Below are 23701 nucleotides of genomic sequence, written 5' to 3'. Positions count from 1 at the left end.
AAAATGCCCCAGTTAATTTTCTGTTAAAAACAGTTTAAAGCCAGAAAAAGTCTGAATTAAGGGCTTGATAACTAATACTCAACACAATGTGTTTCTCTCCTACAACACCTTTTAGAAACGCATCGATTACAATTATTTAAGAGATATAAAGGAAAATATTGCCTGCTGTCAACAGCAGACCTCAAGATCTGTCCATTATTCCTCTTGGCCTTATTTTAAAATTTCTAAAAGGAAAAGCGGTTTCGGTGGTTCAGCCAATATTTATTTTCTGCAAAGTAAAATCAAAGAACATTAATGTAAACATATGTGATCCAGAAATATTAACTCAACTCGTCAAACCTTTGTGTATCATGGCACTGAACTTATGGCAATGGTGTAACTTGAAAATAATGTTTCTTGCCAATAACAGAGGTTTCTAAATCAATAAACACATTTGAGAACAGGAGAACCCTTTACAATATAAAAGCACAGTACCTGAAAATCAAATGCTACAGAGCATGGTCACACAGGAGCTCTTCTTTAAAACTGTGTAGATTGAACAACTGCCACTAAAACTCCCTCTAAAAAAATAAAATGATTTGTTAATAACTACCAATACCTAAAGTTAGGTAGATCATGCCAGGTAGCACAAAATACAGTAGCTGGAAAATGCAAAATAATTTGGTAGGCCCATCTGATGCTTCGGCAGAGCTTGTAGAAATCAAGGAGGATTCTCTGTTCCTTCCTTAATCCTTTTCCTTTTTTCTTCCAGTGTTTGTTTAAATACACTTTTCAAGGTATTGTAAACATATGGTCCATTTTCAGAATCGAAGCTTGTCTAATAAAAGAGAAAAATTTCAGTTCAGTGGTTGAACAGATGTCACACAGCAGAACCCAAAGTAGATGCACAACATTTAAAAAAAGTAGCTTTGAGATTTATCAGAGAAAGTATGTGTTTGATGATGGAGTGCTTCATGCTCAGTGTTTTCAGTTTTATGCTGACTGGACACTGAAATAAACTGGTAGAAGGAGAAATGTCATGGCTGTTTTAACAGGTGACACCAGAGATTAGGAAGCAGCACGGTGAACATTCTGTTCAAATTCAGATTTCATGGGCTGAATCTGCAAAGAAAGCAGCTCTGAGCTGAGCCACAGCTCCACCTGTCACTGTTACTGGATGATCCCCAAAGCAGAAGTTATATTATCCACATCCTGCATTACAGGGCTGAAACATAACTGGATTGCAGTGTAATTTCAGAAAATGGTTTCATCTGATGCAAAGACTTCAGGTAGTATAGAACCTACCAAAGCCTTTGGTAAGGTACTCCCAGTGATTAGTTAGTCTCACCACTTAAAAGTTATCTTTTCCCTAATTTGAGGATGCCCATGAACTGGCAGTGGTCCAGAAACAGAAAAAGGAGACTCAAGGATTAAGGCTGCAGTGACAGAGTTTTATTTTGTTGAGAACATTTGCCACCCTTTATGTAGGCTGATTATTATAAAATGTAAACTCTGAAATTAATAAGTGCGAAGGAATTACTGCAGCTTTTCTCAGAGAGCCCTTCATGACTTAAACCAAGTAAATACAATGCCATGGACATTTATTTAAGGTTTACTTGCCTTGGTGAAAGCTTTAATAGCACGAGCGAGTAAGGCCTCCTCCACATCATCTGGCAGCATCTGCAGGTTCACCACACAGTGTAAAATACAAAGGATAGTCTGACACTGCTCCTGGTGGGTGAAAGGAACAGCAGCTCATTAGAAGAAATATTTCCATGAGAAACATCTTAACATTCAGGTTTTGTTAACTGCTCTTTAAATATCAGGCTGTGCCTTCCTGTATCGAAACCTTCAGGTGCAGGAGTTGGGGAGGGAATTCCCAAAGAGCCCAAAGAGCTTCTGCATAATTATCTCAGTTGCAGTGGGAAAAACTCTTCTGGGAATTTCCAGGAGCTCAGACTTATTTTTCAAGCCCCCCCCTCCTCGAACAGTAACATTCATGCCAATGAAAGAATACAGGATGAGGTAAGGAAAGGTTAAATTATTATTATTCCTTTCCCAATCATTTACAGCAGGCGCCAAGCAGTTTTTATTTAATATAAATAGAAAGTTAAAAACTCTGATAGAGTGGAAGAATTGCTGAGGAAGAAACATGACGTTTTAAGGCAACCTTGGGAACTCTGAATGTCATGTTATAAAGATGGTAACTGCACATGAAGTTCTGACCACCTCTTTATTAGTAGCTGTATTTTTGGGTACCTGGAAAAGTAAAAAAGGGGTTCTATTTTCTTCAAAAATACTTCAGAAACAAAGAATTCCCAACGAATTAGGAAATTAATTGGTGCAATTAAGTGATCAAGAATGGAGAATTTTATTTATTTTTTAATTTACCTTCGTAAATTTACCTTGTAAATTTATTTTCCCTTCGGGGAAAGCAGAGTTAAACAGTTTGGATCACAAGTACCTATTTTTCACAGGGATTTCCCAACACAGGTGGCCACAGTTCTAACTTCTGTAGAAAAAAAGGTTTCTCATCTTTGCCTCTGGCTCTGGAGGTGCAAAACTTGCAGGGAGAAGTGCTGAAGTTGAGCTGCTACCGGATGGCGTTCAAGGATCGTGTCTGGTATTTTTCCTTGTAATATTCATCACCACAGCATTGATTACAACTCATACCATTCCACCCAGAATGAATTCTCATTCTGATTTTTAAAGGGCTTTTTGAAAAGCGCGATTTTGCTTTTTGAAAAGTGCCCCAAGTGAAAGAATGAATTGACAGGTTCCTTCTGGTACCTTTCTCAGCAGGTAGAGTGCTTCCTGTGATTCCGTGCAATTTTTTGCCAGCATGTCCACATCATCTTGGGATATAACAGGTTCTTTAAGCTGCTCTATCCAGGACCACATCAAGCTGCAGAGGATAAAAGGATCTCTCTCCGTGCAGATTTTGTCCCAAGCTCCATCTCGAGAATTCAGTTCTTTCTTGATGCAAAAGAAAGCAAAAGAACACTGGAAATGCATAATTTATTTACAAATGCCAACCTTCCCTTTGATTGTAGCAGTACATGGCTGCTTATGTTTCAACAGGAAAAGACTGAAAAGTTACCAAAAAAATTTGTATTTTTTTTTCCAAAGTATCAACATTAATCAGCAGTAATAGAAGTGATTCTTTAAAACAGAAGGATGACATAAACAGTGCAGCTGAGCACCTCCCAATACTTTACTGGAACACACAAACCAGCTTTGCACTCCAACTTCAAAGCAAATGTTGCTGGGAGGATTTGGTTCTGAGGGTAAGCAATTTAGTTTCTACTAAATTCTTTTTCTTTTACTCACAGAGTCCTCTGATTAGTTCTGAGAGAGCAATGATGAAAACCAACACAGGTCTACCTTAAAATCTGTGCTATTTTTTGCTACCAGCAGCCAAGTTACAACCACAGACAACGGCATCAATTTTCCCTAGGCAGAAAAATGAAGGAACACAACCTGAAAAGCGGTCTCTACCCCCTCCTGCCACAGACCAGAAGTTGTAGGTGCATTTTGCCAGCCTGTGAAAGAGCTGGGCCATAACTGACAACAACAATTATTTACTGAACCACACATAAACTGCTGTCCCAGTGTGCCACTTCAAAGCTCCACGTGGTGTTTTTGCCATTCTAGGAATTAATGAAGGTGAAATATGCAGAGCCCATAACCGGGAATGGAGGTAAAAATTACCTGCCATACTTCTACCTTCTGCTTCACTTCATCCTCTTCCAGAAATTCATTTATATCTGCCAGTGCTTTTGCTGCCAAAATTCTCCGGGCTTCCAGACTTAATTCTGACTGCAGAACAATGTGTGGAATTGTCTCTGACACATCTCTGCTACCTTGGCTTTCACACCCAATGGAAAAGTTCGCTTTGGACGAAGAAGAAGAATCGTCAGAGTCCTCGGAGGCAAAGACTGTCCTGCCATACATGTTAGTCTTGAGGTGCTTCCTGGGCCCGACCTCCTTGGCAAAGCTGTGCCTCGGCACTCCGGGGTCTCTGGCGTTGTGGATGGAGGCGAGGCCTGAAGAGAAGGTTCTGCTGCGTTGGACTTCTCTGGTGGAGCCCCTCCTGTGGCACAGCGAGGGCTCGTCCCTCCGGCCGTCCAGGTTGAACCTGCCCTGGCTCCAGAACATGCACGTGCTGCGCACTAAGGCCTCTTTGTTCAGTTCCAGCGGGGCCTTCGGTTCACCTGGGGCAGAGCATTCCTCACCACTGTTCTGCTTGAGTTTGCTGCACTGCAGTATCTGAGCAGGCACTGTCCAGAGAGTGTTGTCTTGCTCGAGAAGAAACTCGGGTCTCCTCAAATCTGACTCACTGTAGCTCAGACGCCTTCTCAGATGAGTAAGAGGCTGAAGGCATTCGACATTCCTTCTTTTACAGAAAGAATCACACTCGTGACCCAGGGAGCAATGAGAATCCTGGGTCTCGAAAGCAGAGGAGGGGGTGTGGGATGAGTCTGACATCTCGCTGTCCTGCCTGGCGAGGTCTTGGTCGAGCTGCGTGGACACCAACTGAGAAACGGTATTCTCGATCTCAGCTGAGAGGTCTGGGATGTGCAACAGCTCCGCCTCCACCACCTGCCTGTTTTCAGCCAAATCCAGCAGCAGTTTGCAGACCAGGTAAACCAGCTTTGGCACGTGCTTGAGGTGCCTGCTCTCGTAGCCGTGGAGCAGATGCCTCTGCCGGGTCAGGTACTGGGACAGGGTCACTGTGTGAGCCCTGGGCTCACAGCAGGCAAACACATTTCGCAGGGGAACCAAGAACTGAGTGAATTCCCTGATGCACAGTAGCTGCCCCCTGGTCTGGATGGAATTAGGCCTTTTTGCTCTGACAAAAAGAATCGCTTGGTCAGCGCTCATCCTTGTGGCAAAAACTAAGTAGCAAGCTATCAGAACACCTGGAAAACACAGAGACAAGATTAGGTAAAGAATGGCCAGACTAAAACAAATACTCAGTGGAAATACAGGATAGAAATGAATGCAGGTAAAGACACTCTATCACATGATGCTGTTATTTAATTTGATGAACCCCAGGATAGTGAAGCCCTTCTCACTACCCCTCCAGCGGGAGCTATTTGCTCACCACAGCATCTGCAAGAGGACACAGGAGCAATGGGGGCTTCTAGGGGAAGGACACAGGCAAAAAGGACTTGAAAATAGGAAATGGAATTTTAGCTGCTCCACCAAATCTACCTGATCTAACAGTGATTGGCAGGTTTGTGAATGTGAAATAAATACTGGACAGTGAAAGTGTACCGGGTGAATTTTTCCCACCCAAAAGCACCTGTCGCATTTGAATGAAATGGAATCATGATACAGATTAAAAAATTCTCTAACCTTGGAGGTTTCTGTTTTTAATACACTAAGACTGATCTCCTCTAGCCATTGAGAACATTTTGACAAAGCAGGCTAACACTTTTAACCATTTTATAGGTGTACATCCAGCAATGATATAGAATCTGAACTTATTAATAATGATTTCCAGAGAGACTTTTTGATATTTTTACAAAAACTTTGGTGTTGACCCTGCAGTAGAGCACATACCTGTCCTCCCAAGTCCTGCATGGCAGTGAACAGCCACCCTCCCCTCCTGCAGGGCGAAAGTCATCACTTTTACCATGTCAAGTATAGTAGTGAGAGATGCCACTCCGTAATCCTTCCATCCGAAATTATAAAAATAAACTAAAAGAAAAGGAGAGGAGACAGTGATTTCCTGCTGTGCTGAATGTGAACTGTGTAGTACTATGTGCAGAAATGACTAATAATAAATTTTAGTACCAAAACTGCATAATGGAGCTTATAAATCTGACTGCATCTTGTTTGCAAGGGATTATTTTCCCATTTCTCGTTTTGTATTGAAAGATACACAAAGGTAGCGAAGAATCGTCAAACTGAAGTTCATCCAGAAAGCAAAAGCTGTAACAAAACTGAGTGACTGGTGGAGGATTGCTGAGCTATATATAGGGAGAGGGTAATTTTTTCTTTTTCAGAAACAAAAGCACTTCTTCAGTCAACAGCTGCTTCTTACAGAGGCACTTTCTCTCTTGTCCTCACATGAAATAACCTTTTATACTCTAGATAAGAAAACATGAGCTGTACCAGAATTTGGAACACCATCTAATGGTTCATATATTTGTGAACACAGAAGAAAAAGGAAAATTTAACTAACTGTTGTCCTCTCTTTATTTTAAACAGCTGAACATAAACCCTCCATCTCTTTCCACACAATACACGATCTTCAACAACGTGTTATTTGCTCTTGATTATATTTGCCAAGTTTCAAGTTTCCATCCCATTCTGCGCAGCATTTCTTACAGAGCTGCTTTTAACACGCAGGGATTCGAGTAAAAATACCTCTAAGTGCCAAAGTCAATAATTAATGAGGAAGAGCAGCAGGAGGAAACTTACTTCCAGCCTCCATGAAGGCTTCAGGAAGGTAGGTGAAGCCGCTCTCTTGTTCCAGAGGATTCCCACAGCTCGCATGCTCCCCAGGACGCTGGAGGTTAATTACGGTTTTTATGCCATATCTTAAGGAAGGAATAGATGAGTCAAAGTGTTACATGCAGCCAAAACCTCATTATCCCTTATTTTCTGAAACGCACATTTGTTCTTAGTGGAGAGTAAATCTTTACCTGCAGAGCGTTAAAATGAAAGGATCTTTATCAACAATCCAAATCTACGTTGAAAGAGAAGACGGATCAGGAATTACACCGGTGATACTTAAAATAAATAATGACTGAATTTGTTACCTTTCAAACTGCTCAATAATGTTGTACTTTTCAATTAATTCTGTTGAGGGTCGAGCCATAGCCAGGATGTTATCTGTTATCCTGAGAAATTTGAGAAGTAGATAATAATGTGGTTATGAATCATTTCCTGGGTATGAGTCTACCAAAATACGAATACTCTTATAATCAAGAAAGCCAGAAATACCTTGCTGATTAATTAGGAATGACTTTTTAAAATATTCCACTATCCCATAGTATTAGTGGTATATCTTACTAAGCTGATCCAGATACAACATTACCAAAAGACCATTACTGGAACTGTTTAAAAGGCCAGGACACAAGTAAAAATTCCTTTGAATAGAAATCTGGACTCAGATCCCTGTTTGGACCTTTAAGGTTTGTAAGTGCCCTTTAATTATCTGCTGTCTGAAAAAAAAGCCAAACCCAGTAAGAATGCAAAGACACATTTCATGTGACTCTTGCTGCGTGTGAACATCCCTCTGAACACGTACCCACCTTATTTCATCTGCCCTAAGTGCTCTTACTTTTCAACTCTGTTATGAACATGTTTAATTCATTTTTCACCTTAGCCCGTAGGTGTGTTTTTTTTAACAATTCCTGACAGATGGGTATTTATTCCTTTGGATCTGAACCAGACTTGCTGTAGGTCAACAGAGATCTCTCCTCACTGCCGGGCTGCGCACCACGGCGATTACTGACTCTTAATTCCCAACCAAGCAAAAAAACAAACAAACAAAAAAACCAAAAAGCTGCTTCTCACCAGGACGAGTAGAGCCCTTTGATGGCTTGCTCCTGGTCACTCCATCGGGCGGGGTTCTCGTACTTGCAGGCCCGTCCCCCGCAGGCCATGGAGCACTGCATGTGCCCGGGGATGACGTGGCGCAGGCGCTCCCCCACCTTCGTGTACTTGGCCGTGGGGCGCCTGGAGCCTCCTGCAACACACGGACAGCTGGGGTGAGTTAGGAGAGCCCAGGGATTCATCCCCGCCTGCAGAGCCTCGCTCCGACCTCCAGCTGATGAGGGCACGAACAGCAGCACGACAGAAACAGAGATCTAAAGACATGTGGATATTAATTATGTATTCTGTGTTATATAGATATTAAGTAGACTAGATACTTGTACATATAGAGAAATATATAAAAATATGTCTTTCAGACTCAGCAGTTCAACTTTAAACTGATGAAGTTACAAACAGCAGAAATGTTTATAAAAATATGTTTTATATAAATATTACTTATATATGTTATATATATTAGACTATATACTTACATAAAATATATATTTCAAACTCATCAGTTTAACCTTAAACTGATGACATTACAAACAGCAGAAAGATATAAGTATATATTAATAAATATATATATAAATACTTATATTGATTAGATTATATACTTATATATAAATATATATTTCAGATGCATCGGTTCAGCCTTAAACTGATGAAGTCACAAACAGCAGAAATATATATAAATATATATATTTATAAATATATATAAAAAATAATTACATATTATATAGATATTGACTAGACTATATACTTATAAACATATAAATATATTAAATATATATTTCAGACTCATCAGTTCAACCTTAAGTTGATGAAGTTGCAAACAGCAAATATATATATAAATATTTCTATTTATAAAGGTATATAGATATTGATTATATAGATATTAATTAGACTATATATTTATATAATATATATATTTTGGACTTATCAGTTCAACCTAAAACTGATGAACTTACAAACAGCAGAAATATATATAAATATATATATTTATAAAGGTATATAGAAATTAACTATCTAGATATTAATTAGACTACATACTTATAAATATATAAAAATACATTAAAATATATATTTCAGACTCATTTTTCAAGTAAGGATTGCGAGGGGGAAAAACTGCTTGCATTACTGCAGAAGTTGTTTTTTCCTGGTGAAGTTAGAGGTGTGTGATAGCCCTTGAAACTGGAAAAAAAAAAAAAAAAGGCACAGTCCTCTTCATCCTGAAATCCAAGAGAGTTAACCATATATTTGGTGTATGCATGAATGTGTGCTTCTGTTTTACCTGTTGTTTATAACTGAGCTGTCAGAGCAAAGAGCATATATATATGTATATATTATGTATAATACTTTAAGAAGGAATCAATGAGCAAAATATAAAACACGGGAGAAAAAAAAAAAAAACCACACTATTTTATCCGCATACATAAAACACATCTCACAGAACCGAAGCACAGTAACACCCAACACAATACCCAGAGCCGCCGACAGTCTTAACGAAAAGTACTTTACTTTTTTTCTCGGGAAAACTTGCGTCCAGCTCCTCGGGGCTGAGCGACGACAGAGCCACCATCACGCGGTGGGTGGACGAGGAGAGCAGCTCCACCACCGAGCTCCGGCGCCTCTGGCTCATGCGGAGGAGGGGGTCGGAGGAGGAATGCCTCCGACCCTGGAAAAAATGGCTAAAGATGCTGGCGGCCGAGCGCCGCCGCGGAGAGCCCTGCATGGCTGGCCGGCCCGCTGGCCCCTGGAGCCGCGGGCACACCGAGGGCGAGGGAAGTTGCTCAGCGCTGGAGTTGCGGGAGCCGAGCATCATCCCCGTGCCGAGCATCATCATCCCCTGTGCCGAGCATCATCCCCTGTGCCGAGCATCATCATCCCCTGTGCCGAGCATCATCCCCTGTGCCGAGCATCATCCCCGTGCCGAGCATCCTTGTGCGCGCCGGTCCCCGCGGGCTGAACGGTCGCCATGGCGACGGAGGATGCAGCCGTGGGGCTGCTCCCCTCGGCAGGGATTGCGTCTGCTCGGGACAAACTGTTCCGCCGCTCGGCTCGATGGAAATAGTTGTTGCATTTCAAGGAGGTAATTTTCGAAACGCTCCGGGAACGAGCGAAACGCTCTCCACGAACAATGGGAGTATTTAGTTCCTTCTAAATAACAGGCATTCAGAACTCGCTAAGACACAAAACACTCGATTCAAAAGAACAATCAAAATGTAGCTGGAGGCTCTGCCTCCTGAGAGATCTGTAAGGAAGTACATTATACTCCCCCACCTCTTGGTTTAACATTCCACAGCCACCTCTCCTCCTCCACTTTGCCGCTCCAAAATGCATCATTAGCCGGGTAATGACTGCGATTAGTGTGTTCCTACCGAAATGGTTCGGCACTTGATGAATTGTGTGGACTGTTGGCCTGGACTATTCATATCTGCTAACAAAACACAAGTTGTTATTCGAAACAAAAGGCTGATTTTATTTTTTTTTTTCCTGGCCACAGCTTCTTTATGATCAGTCCTGCAGCCTGAGAGAAGGCAGATAATGTGGAGGAGAAGGTGTGTCACTTGAGTGCTTCAGGCTTTCAAAGGTAGCTATGAGGTGGCAAATTGCCTCCCACTTTGCTTCCAGGGTGCTAAGGAGGAGAATGAGGTGGCCAGAAAGATTGCAACACCCTGAAAAACCGCGTGGAGAACAGACTACAGTGATGCTAAAGTGCCTTTGTCACCCCAATGGCTGTGCATTAGGCTGCACTGAAAGAGGAAGGCTGGGGGAATCAAGGAAACCCACCTCAACCTTGTTCAATAAGCAAATTAATCCCCTCGGCATCTTCAGTCTGCGTTCCTTTTGTGCTAACTTGTACAGAGGAATTTGCACAAGGGACAGTTCCCTTCAGAGGAAAATTCACCAGGCAACAATCTGTTTCTTCTTGGTCCTGGCCAGGAATTGAGGGCCTGAATTGTGAATGCTGCACCCCAGCTCTTCCCAAGACACGACAAGGTTTGCTGTGGGTGCCAGGCCTGGAACCTCAGCAGTGATGTCATACGAGAAAAGGAAGATGTTAAAGCTGACTCTGAGCTGTCTCAAAGCTCTGACTCCTTTAATCCATAGAGCTGGTATCAACAGGCGAGGAAACGTTTCTTTTGGGGGGTGGGTGGGAGTGAAAGTAGATGAAAAAGGCTATTTCAAGTGCTACCTGTATCCAGGAAATGTAACCAATGTTTTCCAATAATTATATTCCTTTCTTATACTTAATTATTTTCCTCTTTCTCTTCCCAGAAACTTACCTTCAGTATGTATCAAATGATAGTGAAGCCAGAAGTGAGCAAAATAAAATGCTGCACATCATTAGTTTCCCAATGAATCTTTCAGGATTTGCAAAAACTCACCCAAAATGGTAAGGAAGAATTGGATCCTGTAAGAGTTTAAATACTTTGAAGGCACATTTGTATTTTCAGGGAGCTAGGCAGTTTCTCAACATGAAAATCACACATTAGGAGACCCAACAGAATGAGAATTACAGAAAAGAACAACACGTTATCCCCACGATGCGCTGATGAAATAATGCAGTGTGGTTTTGTTATAGACATTTTCATTTTACAAACATGGATAATATTCCTGGGTGGGTTTTTTTATTTTCTGTGGAGTTTTATTTTTTTTCAAGATTGCTCTAAGCATTTTTTTATGAACGGCACATCAGAGAAAAATTCTTACCTGAACTCATATTTGCAAGGTACCGACTGCTCTCTATCAACGAAGAGTATGGGAGCTCATTTTGCATCAAAACTCCTGCAGCCATTGCAGTACCTGTTGACACAGAAAATAATCACTGAGAATCTACAACAGAAGCTCAAAAAATTCAGAGTAAAGCCCAGAACTTGGCACCTGGTTAGAGAGTTGCCCAAGGCTTAAGCTTTGGGCAGTCAGGCAGGGACTGTACCTGGCAGACTGTCTACAACCTTCTCTGCTCTCTTCCCTCCACTCTTGGTGTTTGAAATCACATCCATGAGGATTCTCCTCTAACAAGAAAGCTCAACACGAGAGTCCCTCTAAGCAGAAAACGGATTTTTTTTTTCTCATACTTTAACATTATTTCTAATACAAGGTGGGTTCTGCTCTAAAGCCCTTCTGACAGAAGGAAAGCTGTAAATCTGAACACATTAATCAGTCACTGTGATGTTTAAATAAACCCCTTTACAGGGCTCTTGAGTAAAAGTTCTTACCCAGTGTAAGATTTCCATTCTGTTTCTCTTATCTCTTTAGGGAAATAGCTGCAAGTATAACCAAAAAAAGTGCATGTTTTTATACTAAACTAAACATCTCTGTTGCATCATTAACTGTAGAAACTTTACTAAATAGACAAACTTTATGTCCCATTTCCTGCAAAGCCAGTCTTAGGATTCAGCAGCATAAATAGAGTTTTAAGAGACAGATTTGCTAAAAAAAAACCCAACCAAACAAAAGAGCATTGTGTGGATAAGGTGATACAACAGTCCTGTGCTGTTTGCTCTTCACTGTCCAGCTTTTATCTCTAATTCTGCATGACTGTTTTTATAGTAAATATTTAAATAGAACTTCATTCATTCAGATATTACATTATCTACCACATAGCTGGAATAAATTATTCTTCCAGCAATGCTAATGGACTTTATCCCCAAAGCCACCCAGTGCAGCTCTGTCCTTCCCAAGATGCTTAATGGGGGGAACAGAAGCCAAACACACATCAAGAACCCTTTCCTATTGCTGCATCAGTCCTCTCCCAGGGATGGGAATTCCACCTGTCTGTGAACGCCAAAAACCCTTTGGAGATGTCAGTGATGCTCAGGAGTGCATTTCCAATGTCAGTACATTAATAGGACTATGAATTGAGAAGAGTCTTAATGAAGATTAAAGAGCATCTGGAGCATTTTGCTGTTCAGCCACTTGACCATCTGACTCCTCACCCTGAAGAGTCAATCCTGCAATAAACAGGTAGGAGTGTTTGTGTAGAATTGCGTTCTGTCTGGAGAAGCTCCAAAACCCCTATTTAATTTTTTTTTTCAGTGGACTTTGAAATCAGTAAGGGATGGCTTTTATTACTAGAGGAAACTTCATACCAAAAGAAGTAATTTTATTTTATCCCCAGAATTTCTTTTTAGAGTTAACAGAGTTGAATAAACAGAAACTTGGTTTCTATTTCTCAGAAAATTCTCTTAAAACTTTGTCCAGATAACACTTGAAAAAGACATGTGTCCTCCTGTGGGCAGCAGAATCACCACCACTATGTCTAGTTTTCCTATTTCTTTGTACTCAAGTGCTAAAAAAAACAGATTAAATAGCAGTGATATTTCTATCATGTAAAACTTTTATTCCTTTTTTCTTTTTCAAGCAGGATTCAGGCTGACAAGGACTCTTAACTGAAAATGCAAGAGATGGAGGTAAATGCAGAAGAGAATATCCCTAGAGTATTAGAAAATACTAGAATGATTCTTCTAAAGGGCAAACTACATTTATTTGTTGTATAACCAATTTTATTTCAGCAATACACCAAAACCATAATTCCTGAGCTGGAATTAAATATTTAACCTTTAGCATTATTAATTTTTAATATTTTGAATTAATAATTGCTAAAGAGTTAGTAATCATTTTAATTAATTATTAATATTTTGCCTGCATGCCTTTCAGTTCGCTAAACTTCCCTGACAGATGTTTTAAATTGCTCGGTGTGATCAGTGTGAGCAACTCCCTCATATTTACTTCTGGGGGGGGAAAGAAAAAAGGTAAGATTGTGACAAAGACTTTACAGAGTTATAAGACACCCCTTCAAACAACTGTAATGTGGTGATTTGGGACAGGGGTATTACATTCCTGCACTGATAAAAAGGGTGTTAAAAGTAAAAGTAGTGTCCGAGTAAAAGCGACAGCTCCTCCCCTGCTTCATCTCTGTGCTGGATATTCTTAGTTTTTTAAAGATGTTCTGCAGCATTTTGCTCACCCCACGAACGCTGGATTTTGCTCATCCCCTGAACGCTTGGCAGAAGCTGGAGGCACAATCCTGGAGTCATTCCAGGTCAGGGTCCTCATCAGGTGCCGGAGGGATCAGAGTCACGTACCTTGGGCAACCACCCTATCGCCTTAATCAGCTCTGCTCCCTTATCTCTGACATGCATTTCATTGCCATGACAGCAAAGAGGCTGCTCCTTAATCCCTGTTTCCAACTGAAGACACGGAGTCTCCAGGACAGAGTTCCATCTGTGTGTTTTAGCACAGGGAGCAGAGTGTGCTGAACACACCACAAGGGCACCACACACAGCTGTGGTGGAGCCTCCTGCAGCTCTGGCAGCCTTGGGGCTGTGCCCACTGCCCTGGGGAGCCTGTTCAGTGCCAACCACCCTCTGGGGGAAGAACCTTTCCCTGAGATCCACCCTGAGCCTGCCCTGACACAGCTCCAGCCATTCCCTGGGGGCTGTCCCTGATCCCTAGAGAAGAGACTGGAACCATCTCCTGGAATCCTGACGCCAAGCACTAAGGGGGGATTTCAGGAGGTCCCCTCCGGGTGTGGATTCAATCCTTGCTATGATGTCTCTGTGCAATTTTGAGGTTGGGGGTTTTACTTCCACTTTTGAGAAGACCAGTTTTAAATAGAAAGGATTTTTTGCTTGCTGTTGCACTCGATTCACTTGTTGCAATTTGATCACACAACATCAAGTCCCACTGGCTGCTTCAAACATGCAGAGGTGCCTTTCTTGCAGGGTAGGCACACTGTGCTGTAGGAAAGATCACTCTGTGCTTCCACTTTCTTCACCTCAATTCCCAACTCTGAACGGACATCTCCAGTCTGTGATTTTTTTTTTTTTCCCATGGGTAATTGATTTAATCAAATGTAGTCACTTAAATTTGCAAAACAACCCCGCAAACCAAAATAAACAAAACCTGCACATGGCACACACAACTGAAAATGAACTTGCAGTGACCAGAGAATATTTTGCATCAAGATCAAAATACTGGCTCAAGACAAGTTGAATCAAATTGAAAATACCAGTAAATACTAGTAAAAGGTTTTGAACCAGTTTAGCTAAACTCACTTTAAAGTCAAAGCTTAAGTTAAAATGAGGCAATTCTGAGTTCAGACAAGGCCCCAGGTGGTATAATTACATTACAACTTACAACCAAGATCTCCAAAGTTTTGCTATAAACTAGACATAACATTCCTTATATTTCTGAACATTCAACCCAGCAGATGACACATTCACCTTTCATGTTTTTCATGCATAGGGAAAGAAAGAAAAAAAACTATTGGGGTGACCTGTGCAGGGCTGAGGGTTGGGCTTGAAAGTCCCGGTGGGTCCCTTCCAACTCAGCATATTCCATGATTCTATTATCAGGGGAGTGAAGCAGCCTCTTGTCCACATGCATTTCCTCTGGAATGAAAGCACTGCACTTTGGAAGGTCACAGGTTGAGCAGTGAAGTGCCACGGAGGCCAAAGGGAGATCAGGGAATCCCCACAGGAGCAGGATGGACTCAGCAAACCAGCCCTGGGGTTTGCAAATTACCCACTCTGCCTGCTCACAATAAATAAATAAATAAATAAATAAATAAAATAAAATTTCCTTTTTAGTATTTGAGGATCTGGAAATCAGTGGATTCCAGTTGAATTTTTGCCCCAGAATGAAACCAGAGAAAGGAGCAATGTCTAATATTTTAGCAGCCAAAAGGGGAGGAGACAAGAAGATGCTGGTCTCGCTCTACCTCTGCAATTAGGATGGTTATTTAGGAGATGCAATTGCTATCTTTTGCTTCAGAACACGTTTTCAAAACAGGGAGAGGAGGTTGCATTCCCAACTGGACAGATTCCAGTTAGGGCAGTTCAGCTGCCAGCACGGACAGTAATCCCACTGTAAAGCTCCCCACTGCGGAGTCCCTGTGGAACTGTCCACTACCAGTGAGGTCCCAAATCTCCAGATTCGTGTGGCTCTGGCAAACAAGAACCCCACAGCAGACCACACATCTCCAAGGATTACTTTTATGTATTAACACGAAAAAATCATGGCTAAGCTTTCAGTTCTACAATACCAGGATAAGGCAAAAGCTATTTTAAACCTCCAGTATATTCATACAGCGCAGGCAAATGCTGCTGCCTAGGCCTGTCACGTGAAATTTGGAGGTTATTTTTACTGTTTTCTTGTCTTCTAAAGGGAATTTGCTCTCTCCCCATTTGCAGTCACGTGTAAGTAACCACCTGGCAGCCAAATTTTTAAAGGAATATCGTCAACTGCAGACCAGGTAGGGGCTGTTTGAGTCCCTAAGCACCTCTAAAATTCCCTCTGTGGCCCAATTCTACAAGTACTTGAGAAAAACTTTGCTTTTGTGAGCATCACATGGGATGAAGTTTCATTGCCAGAATGCAAAATCCTGTAAACTGCCACTAATGGAGATATTTTAGACAACTAAAGATAACTTGGATGATTAAGACTAAGCAAAAATAGGATAGTGAAAGGAGGACTGGTTATATTTAATGAAGTGGTTAAGAGCTACTAAATTATAACTTTGTCTCTAAATTCAGGCTTTGACTCTGATGTTTTAAGACTGGCAGATGATGAGAGTTTTTAACAGAAAAACCTTCTAAACTGGCTGAGACAAAGTTAGTCACTTGTACAGGAAGCACTGGTAAATGAAATTGTGTTTTAAATTACAGCAGGCTATCCAATGTTAACACTGCCAGGAATAACAAAGCATTTATTTCTAAAGATTTGTAAAAAATTGAGATAATGGGGGGGGGGGTTGTTAAATTCGATTATTATGATTAATTAAACAGGATGCAAAGGTTGTTGTTCTAATGTCTGTATCAGTGAAAAAGCTCACTGATAACAGATATTTCATGAATATTTAAGCTACAATTTAAGGATAGTGTTGAAGGCAGTTTCAGCATTGAGCACACATATTTCAGGAGGCACACACCTCCATTCCCCAGCTGTGTTAAAAACCCCAATTATTTGAAATCCAAACTTTTACTACCTGTAAGCAAGCACCAAAAAACTGGGAAAAGCAAATGGACAGATGAAGGACAGAGAGAAGACTGGGTAACAATTTAAACAAATGATCATATAGTTTAGTTACATGCTATTTACACAGCAGAAGGATGCTACAGCTGTTGTAAAACTCCAGAGATTTCACTGGAACCACAACCAGAACGGATTTGTTATTTCTAGATGTGTTTTTCCCTCTTTGGGGAAAAAAAAAAAAATATTCCCCACCTGTCTTAGCAAAAGGTGAATGTAATTTCATCATTAAGTTTGATATTTACAAAGGACTGTAAGTGCCTTCAGGTAGAAAAGAGACAAAAGAATGTAATTCATTAAAAGATTATGTAGGTGTTGGTCTGGTGATTCAGTGTTTGCTATTCATGGAGGTTTTGGCATAAATAGCAAGAAACTGGGAGGTAAACTGATGGACAGGTCTCTCAATTGACTTGATTCATGTTATTTAAATCACCTCCCTCTGTGGTAGGGTTAACCCAAGAGTTAACAGAAGTTATTTTAAACTACCTTGAACAGGCTGGCAGGCAGTAATTACTAGTGAGAATTATAAAGGAGATGGCGTAAATTGAATATATTAACTCTTCTAGAAGCAAAAGTGGTGACTCAGAGACTCTTGATCATGAATATCATGTTTACTAAGAGACTGTGAGACTTGTAGGACTGACTACACACACAGGACCATGAATTATTGTCAGCAACGCATTCTGACAGCACTCAGAAGTGGAACAATTTAAAAACAAACTCTGCAAGTTACAGGAATTCTTTTTAAATTTGATACAGTCAAAGCCACTGTAAATTTACACGAGTTATCATAGAGTTTGAATAATTTCAGTTTAACACCTTACCTGTGACCGGGCAAAAAGAGTAAGTGAGTGCTGATCCCTTCATTGTTGCAGCATCAGCCATGAGGAACACCTTGTAGGGGGTTCAGATTTTAGAGGAGAGAAGCTGAATGAACTCCCAGGGTGTTTCCTGTAGCTAATTGGATTCGGGATGGTAATCTGGGAGGAGCCAGCAACTATCTTTTCTTAATTTAAGACTGTACAAGGAGTGCCTTAGGGACTATCAGGTAATCATCCCATAAACTGCTTTCTGTGTCTGCCTGGGCTTTAAAGGGATTGAGGCAAACAGGCCACACCAGCCTGATGTTTTAATAAATGAACAGCCCATCCTTTTTTTTTTCTCCTGTTCACCTGATTTTCGTGTTACCAACCACATCTCCATGCAGGAGGCAACTGCACACTAGATAGCAGAGATTTTGTGATCTTAATTACAGTTAAACTGATAATTAATTTAGAAATGTCATGAAAATAAAATTAAATATAAATGTTTGTTATTATTGGGCTTACACCCTGCACAAAATAAAGCACAGAATGTCACTGAAGTATTTTCAGAGCGTAAATTGACTGCATTAAAAGTAGTATCTCAAAAGGATAATGAAAATAAGTTCATATGAATGTAAGAGATGTAATCAACCTAAAAATACAGCGAAGATTTTGTTGATTTAACTGAACACTAAATAAAAATTGTAAATAAACCAGGATACAATATCCTATTCTATCTTACTAAATCAATTTCAAACACTAAATATTAGCAGACCAAAAAAAAGGGCTTTCATCTATTTACATCACTACCCTGCAGGTCTTATTAAAAAATCCCTAATGAAGAGAGGGATTAATTAAAAATGCCTCCCAATTGTTTATAAACAAAATATTTGTGTGAGCTTCTGTGGACAAGAAATGTGTCTTATTTAAACAAGCCAGGAGAGCAAGCTACAGGGGACAACTGGAAGTTGATGCAAAGAACCTTATTAACTCCAAAACCATCATCTCAGCTCAACACCTGCCTTAAATTTGGTTACAGAGAGACAGAGCATATAATGGAACTAAATAGTTTTTGTTAATTTTCAGAAATAATTTTGCAGTCAGATTTTTGCTAATAAAAATCAGAAGGAAGAAGAATCCAACTATTTTTCCGTAGAAAACTTAATTTACTGAGAACAGAGACAAATTTAACAAAGTAGTCCTTAAAATTACAAATCTAGTTTCTTACTAATCTTTTAGGGTCAAAAAAAAAAAAAAAAAAAAGAGTCACATGTGTGAACTGAACTGTATCCAGCTATTTCAGGAAACAGCAAATATTGTTTTATATAAACAGCAAACATCATTTTTACATACATGTATGGACTTTGGACAGAGAAGCTGTGGCTGCCCCAGCCCTGGAAGTGTCCCAGGCCAGGTTGGATGGGGCTTGGAGCAACCTGGGCTGGTGGAAGGTGTCCCTGCCCATGGCAGGGGGTGGGACTGGATGAGCTTTAAGGTCCCTTCCAACCCAAACAATTCTGGGATTCCAAGTTTGTGGGGGGAAAAAAATGAAATAAAAAAATGGGGCTTCAGAAGATTTGCTAACAATTTTGGAAAACCCTGGGTACTTAAAACCTGGACAGACTGAGGAGCCTGTCTGAGGGTCCCTGCCCAAGGAACAACAGCAGCATCACTTCTTGGTTCCATCACAAACTGTTCAGTCACTGACTCTGGCAATCTGAATCTATGAATTATGAGTAAAGGGACACATGTACTTTTCAAGTGTCAGCACACGAAAAACGTGTGAACAAATGGAGAATCTGGCGAAACGCTTTGTAGGAGGAGAGGGAGGGAGCTGGTATTTGAGTTGACTAAGGCACAAAGAGCAGCTTCAGATAATTAATAAATATTAATTAAAGTCTTAAAACAAGCAGACTCCTGGGGGCAAGTTCTAAATGCCCACATTTGAGAAGCTGTCACTGACAGACTCAAGTTTTATTTTCATGATAACGCTATTTACCTATTTGATTCCAGAGGGGGGTTAATTCTTGGTGCAACAGCCCTCTGCTTTGCTGTATCTATTTGCAAGCATCAGAACGAGAGCTGTTTCTTTTATTTGTTCCTACATTTGTACTCTTCAGTATTACTGAGTTTATTCAGCTGAGGAACTAATTTTCTCTAGTGCTCTGCAGAGTTTAGCCAGTCCCAGGCATCATCAGTGCCAAACATTTGCTCAAACAGGCCATGTCACCACGTTTTAGTCAAGGCAAGGCTTTATGCCAACTGAGGATGACTTTTTGGGGGAGTTCACCAACAGGCTGAAATAATTTCCAGGGCCATTTCCAAGGAAAGAATGTGGAGCAGGTGGGCTCCTAAATGACTAAACTGGTGATCTTCATCTCCCTAGGCCTGGCATTTTCCTGTTCCAACAAAATGAAGAACTCCCCTGGAAAATTCTGCTGAACTATGGTTGCCGTGTAAAGATACTAACGAGCTTTTTAGGTAAGTAGAACAGGATCACTGGGCTTCTGGCAGCTTATTCCTCTTGCCCTGCACGTGCTGCCTCATGGCTGCTTTACAGCAGACTTAGCAAATCCACCCCTACCGTGACCTCAGGCACAAGTTTATCAGATTAGGCAGGTACAAAACTGTCTGAATTGTCTCATTAAAATGTCTGACCACTACTTAGGCTGCACTGTTTTCATTGGTACCTAATCAAAACATCATATTATGCAGAACCTAAAGTTTACTGAAGCCTAAGGTTCGTTTTAATTGAGTACAAACTGCGTGTCTGGATTCCTAGCTGGCTTTGGACAGTTCCAGCTTCTCCTTTTGCTTTTTGCTCTTCTCATAGCTTGGACCATAAAAATCAATCATCACTGTTGCTTTCTTTTCAGCAGGGAGTTCTTCAGCTCTGTGTAACTTTGCAGCTGTATAAATGTTATTAAAGACTTTCTGTAAGCCCTGCTTTTAAATATTATATATATTTATATAGATAACTATTTCCTGTCTCTTAAGCACGATGCAGTACCACTGCAAATCAACCATCATACAAGCAGGGTCAAAGCCTTTGGGAGACCTCTGGTAGACAGCAGCAGTGTTACAGCTGTGAGAGAACTGTACTCATTTAGCTGCTTAATGAGAACCCAGAGCAGCAGCCCACTGTGATCCCTGTCCTCTTTCATCATCTCTACTTCCAACAGCCTCTCTCTTCCTGTTTGTTCCACTGTTGCTTAAAATTGCGAGTAAAGGATAAGATGGAAATGTAGTGAAATGCTAGTCAAAGGCAGCAGAGCAGCATGAAAATTCCAAGTCTTAAGACAGCTGAAGAATTGCATCAGGTGTTACTCACAGGTCATTCAATGGACTTGAAATGCAAAAGGTGACCACAAACCCAGGAAAATAGTGTAGGACCTCTTTTTAGCCACAGGATTTAAAAGACAAGAAAAATCACCACTTAAACTAGATCTAGCTATAAAAAGGAAAGTTCTGATTTGTGAGACAGCTCATTTTCTACACCCGTGACCCAGCAGTGTCCAGGCAGCTGCAAAGCCCTCATCCGTGGTTTGGGTTGGGAACTCTCTTTTTAAAACAGCCAGCAAATGTCAGTTTGTCAGAAAACAGAAATTAGGAAGAAACCCCTTCATACCTTTTAGAACTGTTGAAGACAGTGATGCAAAAAGCACTGATTAATGTGCGCATACCTTCTAAGAAACACTGGACCTGCTGTGGGCATGCACAACCACTGTCGAATTTATGCACAATAAAACTGTCCAGAAGGGACAGACCAGGCAAAGGAAACGAGGATATGGGAAGAAATTAAGTAGGTCTAAAGTAGCCAACCCTTTTAGGCATTTTTACCATGCTGTTTTTCTAAGGAACAGAACAGTCAAGCTCTGTAACACAGGGAAGTTGAAGAGCTCCAAGGAGTTTCATTTAAGTGTCCAGAGAAGAAGAGCTGCAGGTGCCTGTATCTCCCTCACGTTCCTGAGATAGGATCAAGCCCAGCAAAAGCTCCAGAGTGGAGAGAAAACGGAGGAAATGGGTATGTTTTTATGAGGTTTTCATATTTTCAAACAACAACAAGCTACCCAAGATCAGGAGTAAAAAATGTTTACAAATGTCTCTGTCTTCTTGAAAAACACAACCCCCAAGTAATTTGGCTTTTGTTGTATACTTGATTAAGCAATTCTGGAGTCTGAACCTTTGTGTTTCACAAAGAAACACAAAATCTGTGCCTGGGAAATGTGCCTGGGAAACCTGGTCTAGCGGAAGGTGTCCCTGCCCATGGGTTGGAATGAGGTGATCTTTAAGCTCCCAAACCCAAACCATTCCATGATTCTGTTGCCAGAAACTGGGAGTATATTTGCCAGCTCAAACTAAAAGATGCAGGCAATCTTGTACCTTATCTGAGCTTGCAGTCCATTTTTTTATATATATTATTTGCAGCACATTCTTACCCAGCAACTACCTTCATCCATGTCAGATTGAACAGTTTCTAGACAACTCCTCTTATTTATGATTTTACTAGTATTACATAAAAAGAAGAAAAAAAAAAAAACTTATAATGGTATCATTGGATTTTTCAGTGAAGTAAAATATTTCTCAAACACGTGGAAGAAATGCTATTCAGGTCGGTTCATGCATCCACCCAAGCAAGCACAGCATGAGAGAGGATTACATTGCTAATTATATCTCTGAGGTGATACCCTCTCAGCAGCCGGCCCTGAAGACTGTCTTATTTCTTATTTCCTATGTTATTCTTATCTGTTATATCTTATTCCATCTTGTCTTACACATGCAGTTACCGTGTACGTTTCACATGAACTACTGATGAAAACAAGCGTGGAAAAAATCACGGAATCACTGGATGGTTTGTGCTGGGTGGGACCTTAAAGCCAGTCCAGTCCCAACCCTTTGCCCTGGGCAGCAACACCTTCCACCATCCCGGGGTGCTCCAAGCCCTATCCAACCTGGCCTTGGACACTTCCAGGGATCCAGGGGCAGCCACCGCCTGAATCATAACCTAAAAAATTGCTTTCAAGCAACACAAAACTGCAAACACATCTATTTTGTGCATGCTGTTTCGGGATTAATTACTCCACGGATGTGGAGGGCAGGGCTCCCGAAAACACACCCCTGTCTAAGGAAAGCAAAAGAAACGGAGAAAACGGGGAAAACTCGAAATCTAAATTATTAATATATCACGTAATTTTTTTATCTGTTACTCCACTGAAGAGCATAGTGACGGCCCGCTGCCAAAAGCAGTAATCACTACACCTAAAAGTTACTCTCCTGTTTGGACGGACATACGTGTGTCTGCCTTCTCCCCTCCCAAGGGGACTGACTGAGCTGCGTTTTTCGGGGTTAAGTGATGATCAGAGCTGGGCACAGCCCCACAAAACACCAAAACACTGCACACAGCGGGGAAAATCCTTTTCCCCCGCGCCTGCCCTGCCATCAGTCACGGCCCTCTCTCTCCCTGACGGCCGCTGGCCTGGGCGAAGCTGAAATCACACCGATTATTTACCACACTGAAAGCATCTCCAGGCTGTGATTCACGCTGCAGCTGCCCCTGGATCCCTGGAGGTGTCACCAAGGCCGGGCTGGAGCAACCCGGGACAGCGGATGGTGGCCCAGCCCTTGGCAGGGGGTGGGACTGGACGGGTCCCTCCCCACCCCAACCCCTGAGGGATGCTGTGATTTTCTGGCTCCGTGATTATCTCGCAGCAGCAGGGCCGGGTCCCCGCGCCTCCCCCGGGGGGTGCCGGGCTGTGCCTGGGGGAGGCTCCGGGGAGAGCAGAGCAGGGTCAGTCCCGAACGGGGGCGAAGCGCGGGTGCGGGCGGGGGGCGCGGGTTGGGGCGGGATGGCGGGGCCGGGCAGGGCCGGGCAGGGCCGGGCGGGGGCGCGGAGCGGAGCGGGGCGGGGGGCGCGGACCCACCTCGAGCTGGGCCCGCCCGGGCCGCTCCCGGCGGGCACGGGCAGAGAGCACGGGCAGCAGAGAGAGAGCATGCGCTGGGCTCTGAGGGGAGGAGAGCAGAGCGGCGGAGGGAGGTGCGAGCGAGCCCGGGCCCATGAGGGGGATGAGGGGGCTGAGGGAGCATCGGCCGGGGCTGGAACCGCCGAGCCCGCGACCCCCTGACCCGCGGCCTCAGGGGCCTGGGGCGGCAGTGTTTGTGTTTTTGTGTTCATGTGTGTGTGTCTGTGTTCATGTGTGTGTGTTTGTGTTCATGTGTGTGTGTGTGTGTGTGTTTTTGTGTGTGCGTGTTTTTGTGTGTGCGTCTGTGTGTTTGTGTTCATGTGTGTGTCTGTCTTTGTGTCTGTGTGTGTGTTTGTGTCTGTCTATGTG

The 23701-nt window shown here is 42.0% G+C and overlaps 1 protein-coding gene across 3 annotated transcripts; it reads right to left on the bottom strand.

The window, feature by feature from the left end:
• Nucleotides 1–246: 246 nt before the first annotated feature.
• PTPDC1 (protein tyrosine phosphatase domain containing 1) lies at nt 247–23366 on the bottom strand. 3 transcript variants are annotated; one of them, XM_027888827.1, is made up of 11 exons: nt 23294–23341; nt 11754–11801; nt 11245–11337; nt 7513–7684; nt 6753–6833; nt 6412–6530; nt 5548–5685; nt 3691–4901; nt 2770–2955; nt 1600–1710; nt 247–817 (listed from the first exon to the last, which is right to left on the bottom strand). In XM_027888827.1, exons 3-11 carry the CDS (start codon nt 11327–11329, stop codon nt 701–703), a joined length of 2220 nt encoding a protein of 739 aa, XP_027744628.1. In that variant the 5' UTR covers nt 11330–11337; nt 11754–11801; nt 23294–23341; the 3' UTR covers nt 247–700. The 3 variants fall into 3 exon arrangements, with proteins under 3 accessions (XP_027744628.1, XP_027744627.1, XP_027744626.1); XM_027888826.1 differs by lacking the exon at nt 11754–11801 and having other exon boundaries at nt 23294–23366; XM_027888825.1 differs by lacking the exons at nt 11245–11337; nt 11754–11801; nt 23294–23341 and adding an exon at nt 9049–9301.
• Between the last annotated feature and the right edge of the window lie 335 nt (nt 23367–23701).

Source organism: Empidonax traillii, unplaced genomic scaffold (assembly GCF_003031625.1).
Source record: "Empidonax traillii isolate 1590-97213 ecotype Southwest subspecies unplaced genomic scaffold, ASM303162v1 scaffold246:size859669, whole genome shotgun sequence".
NCBI lineage: Eukaryota > Metazoa > Chordata > Aves > Passeriformes > Tyrannidae > Empidonax > Empidonax traillii.
The sequence above is the reverse complement of the archived record's forward strand: the minus strand, read 5'-3'. Positions and strand labels throughout refer to the sequence as shown.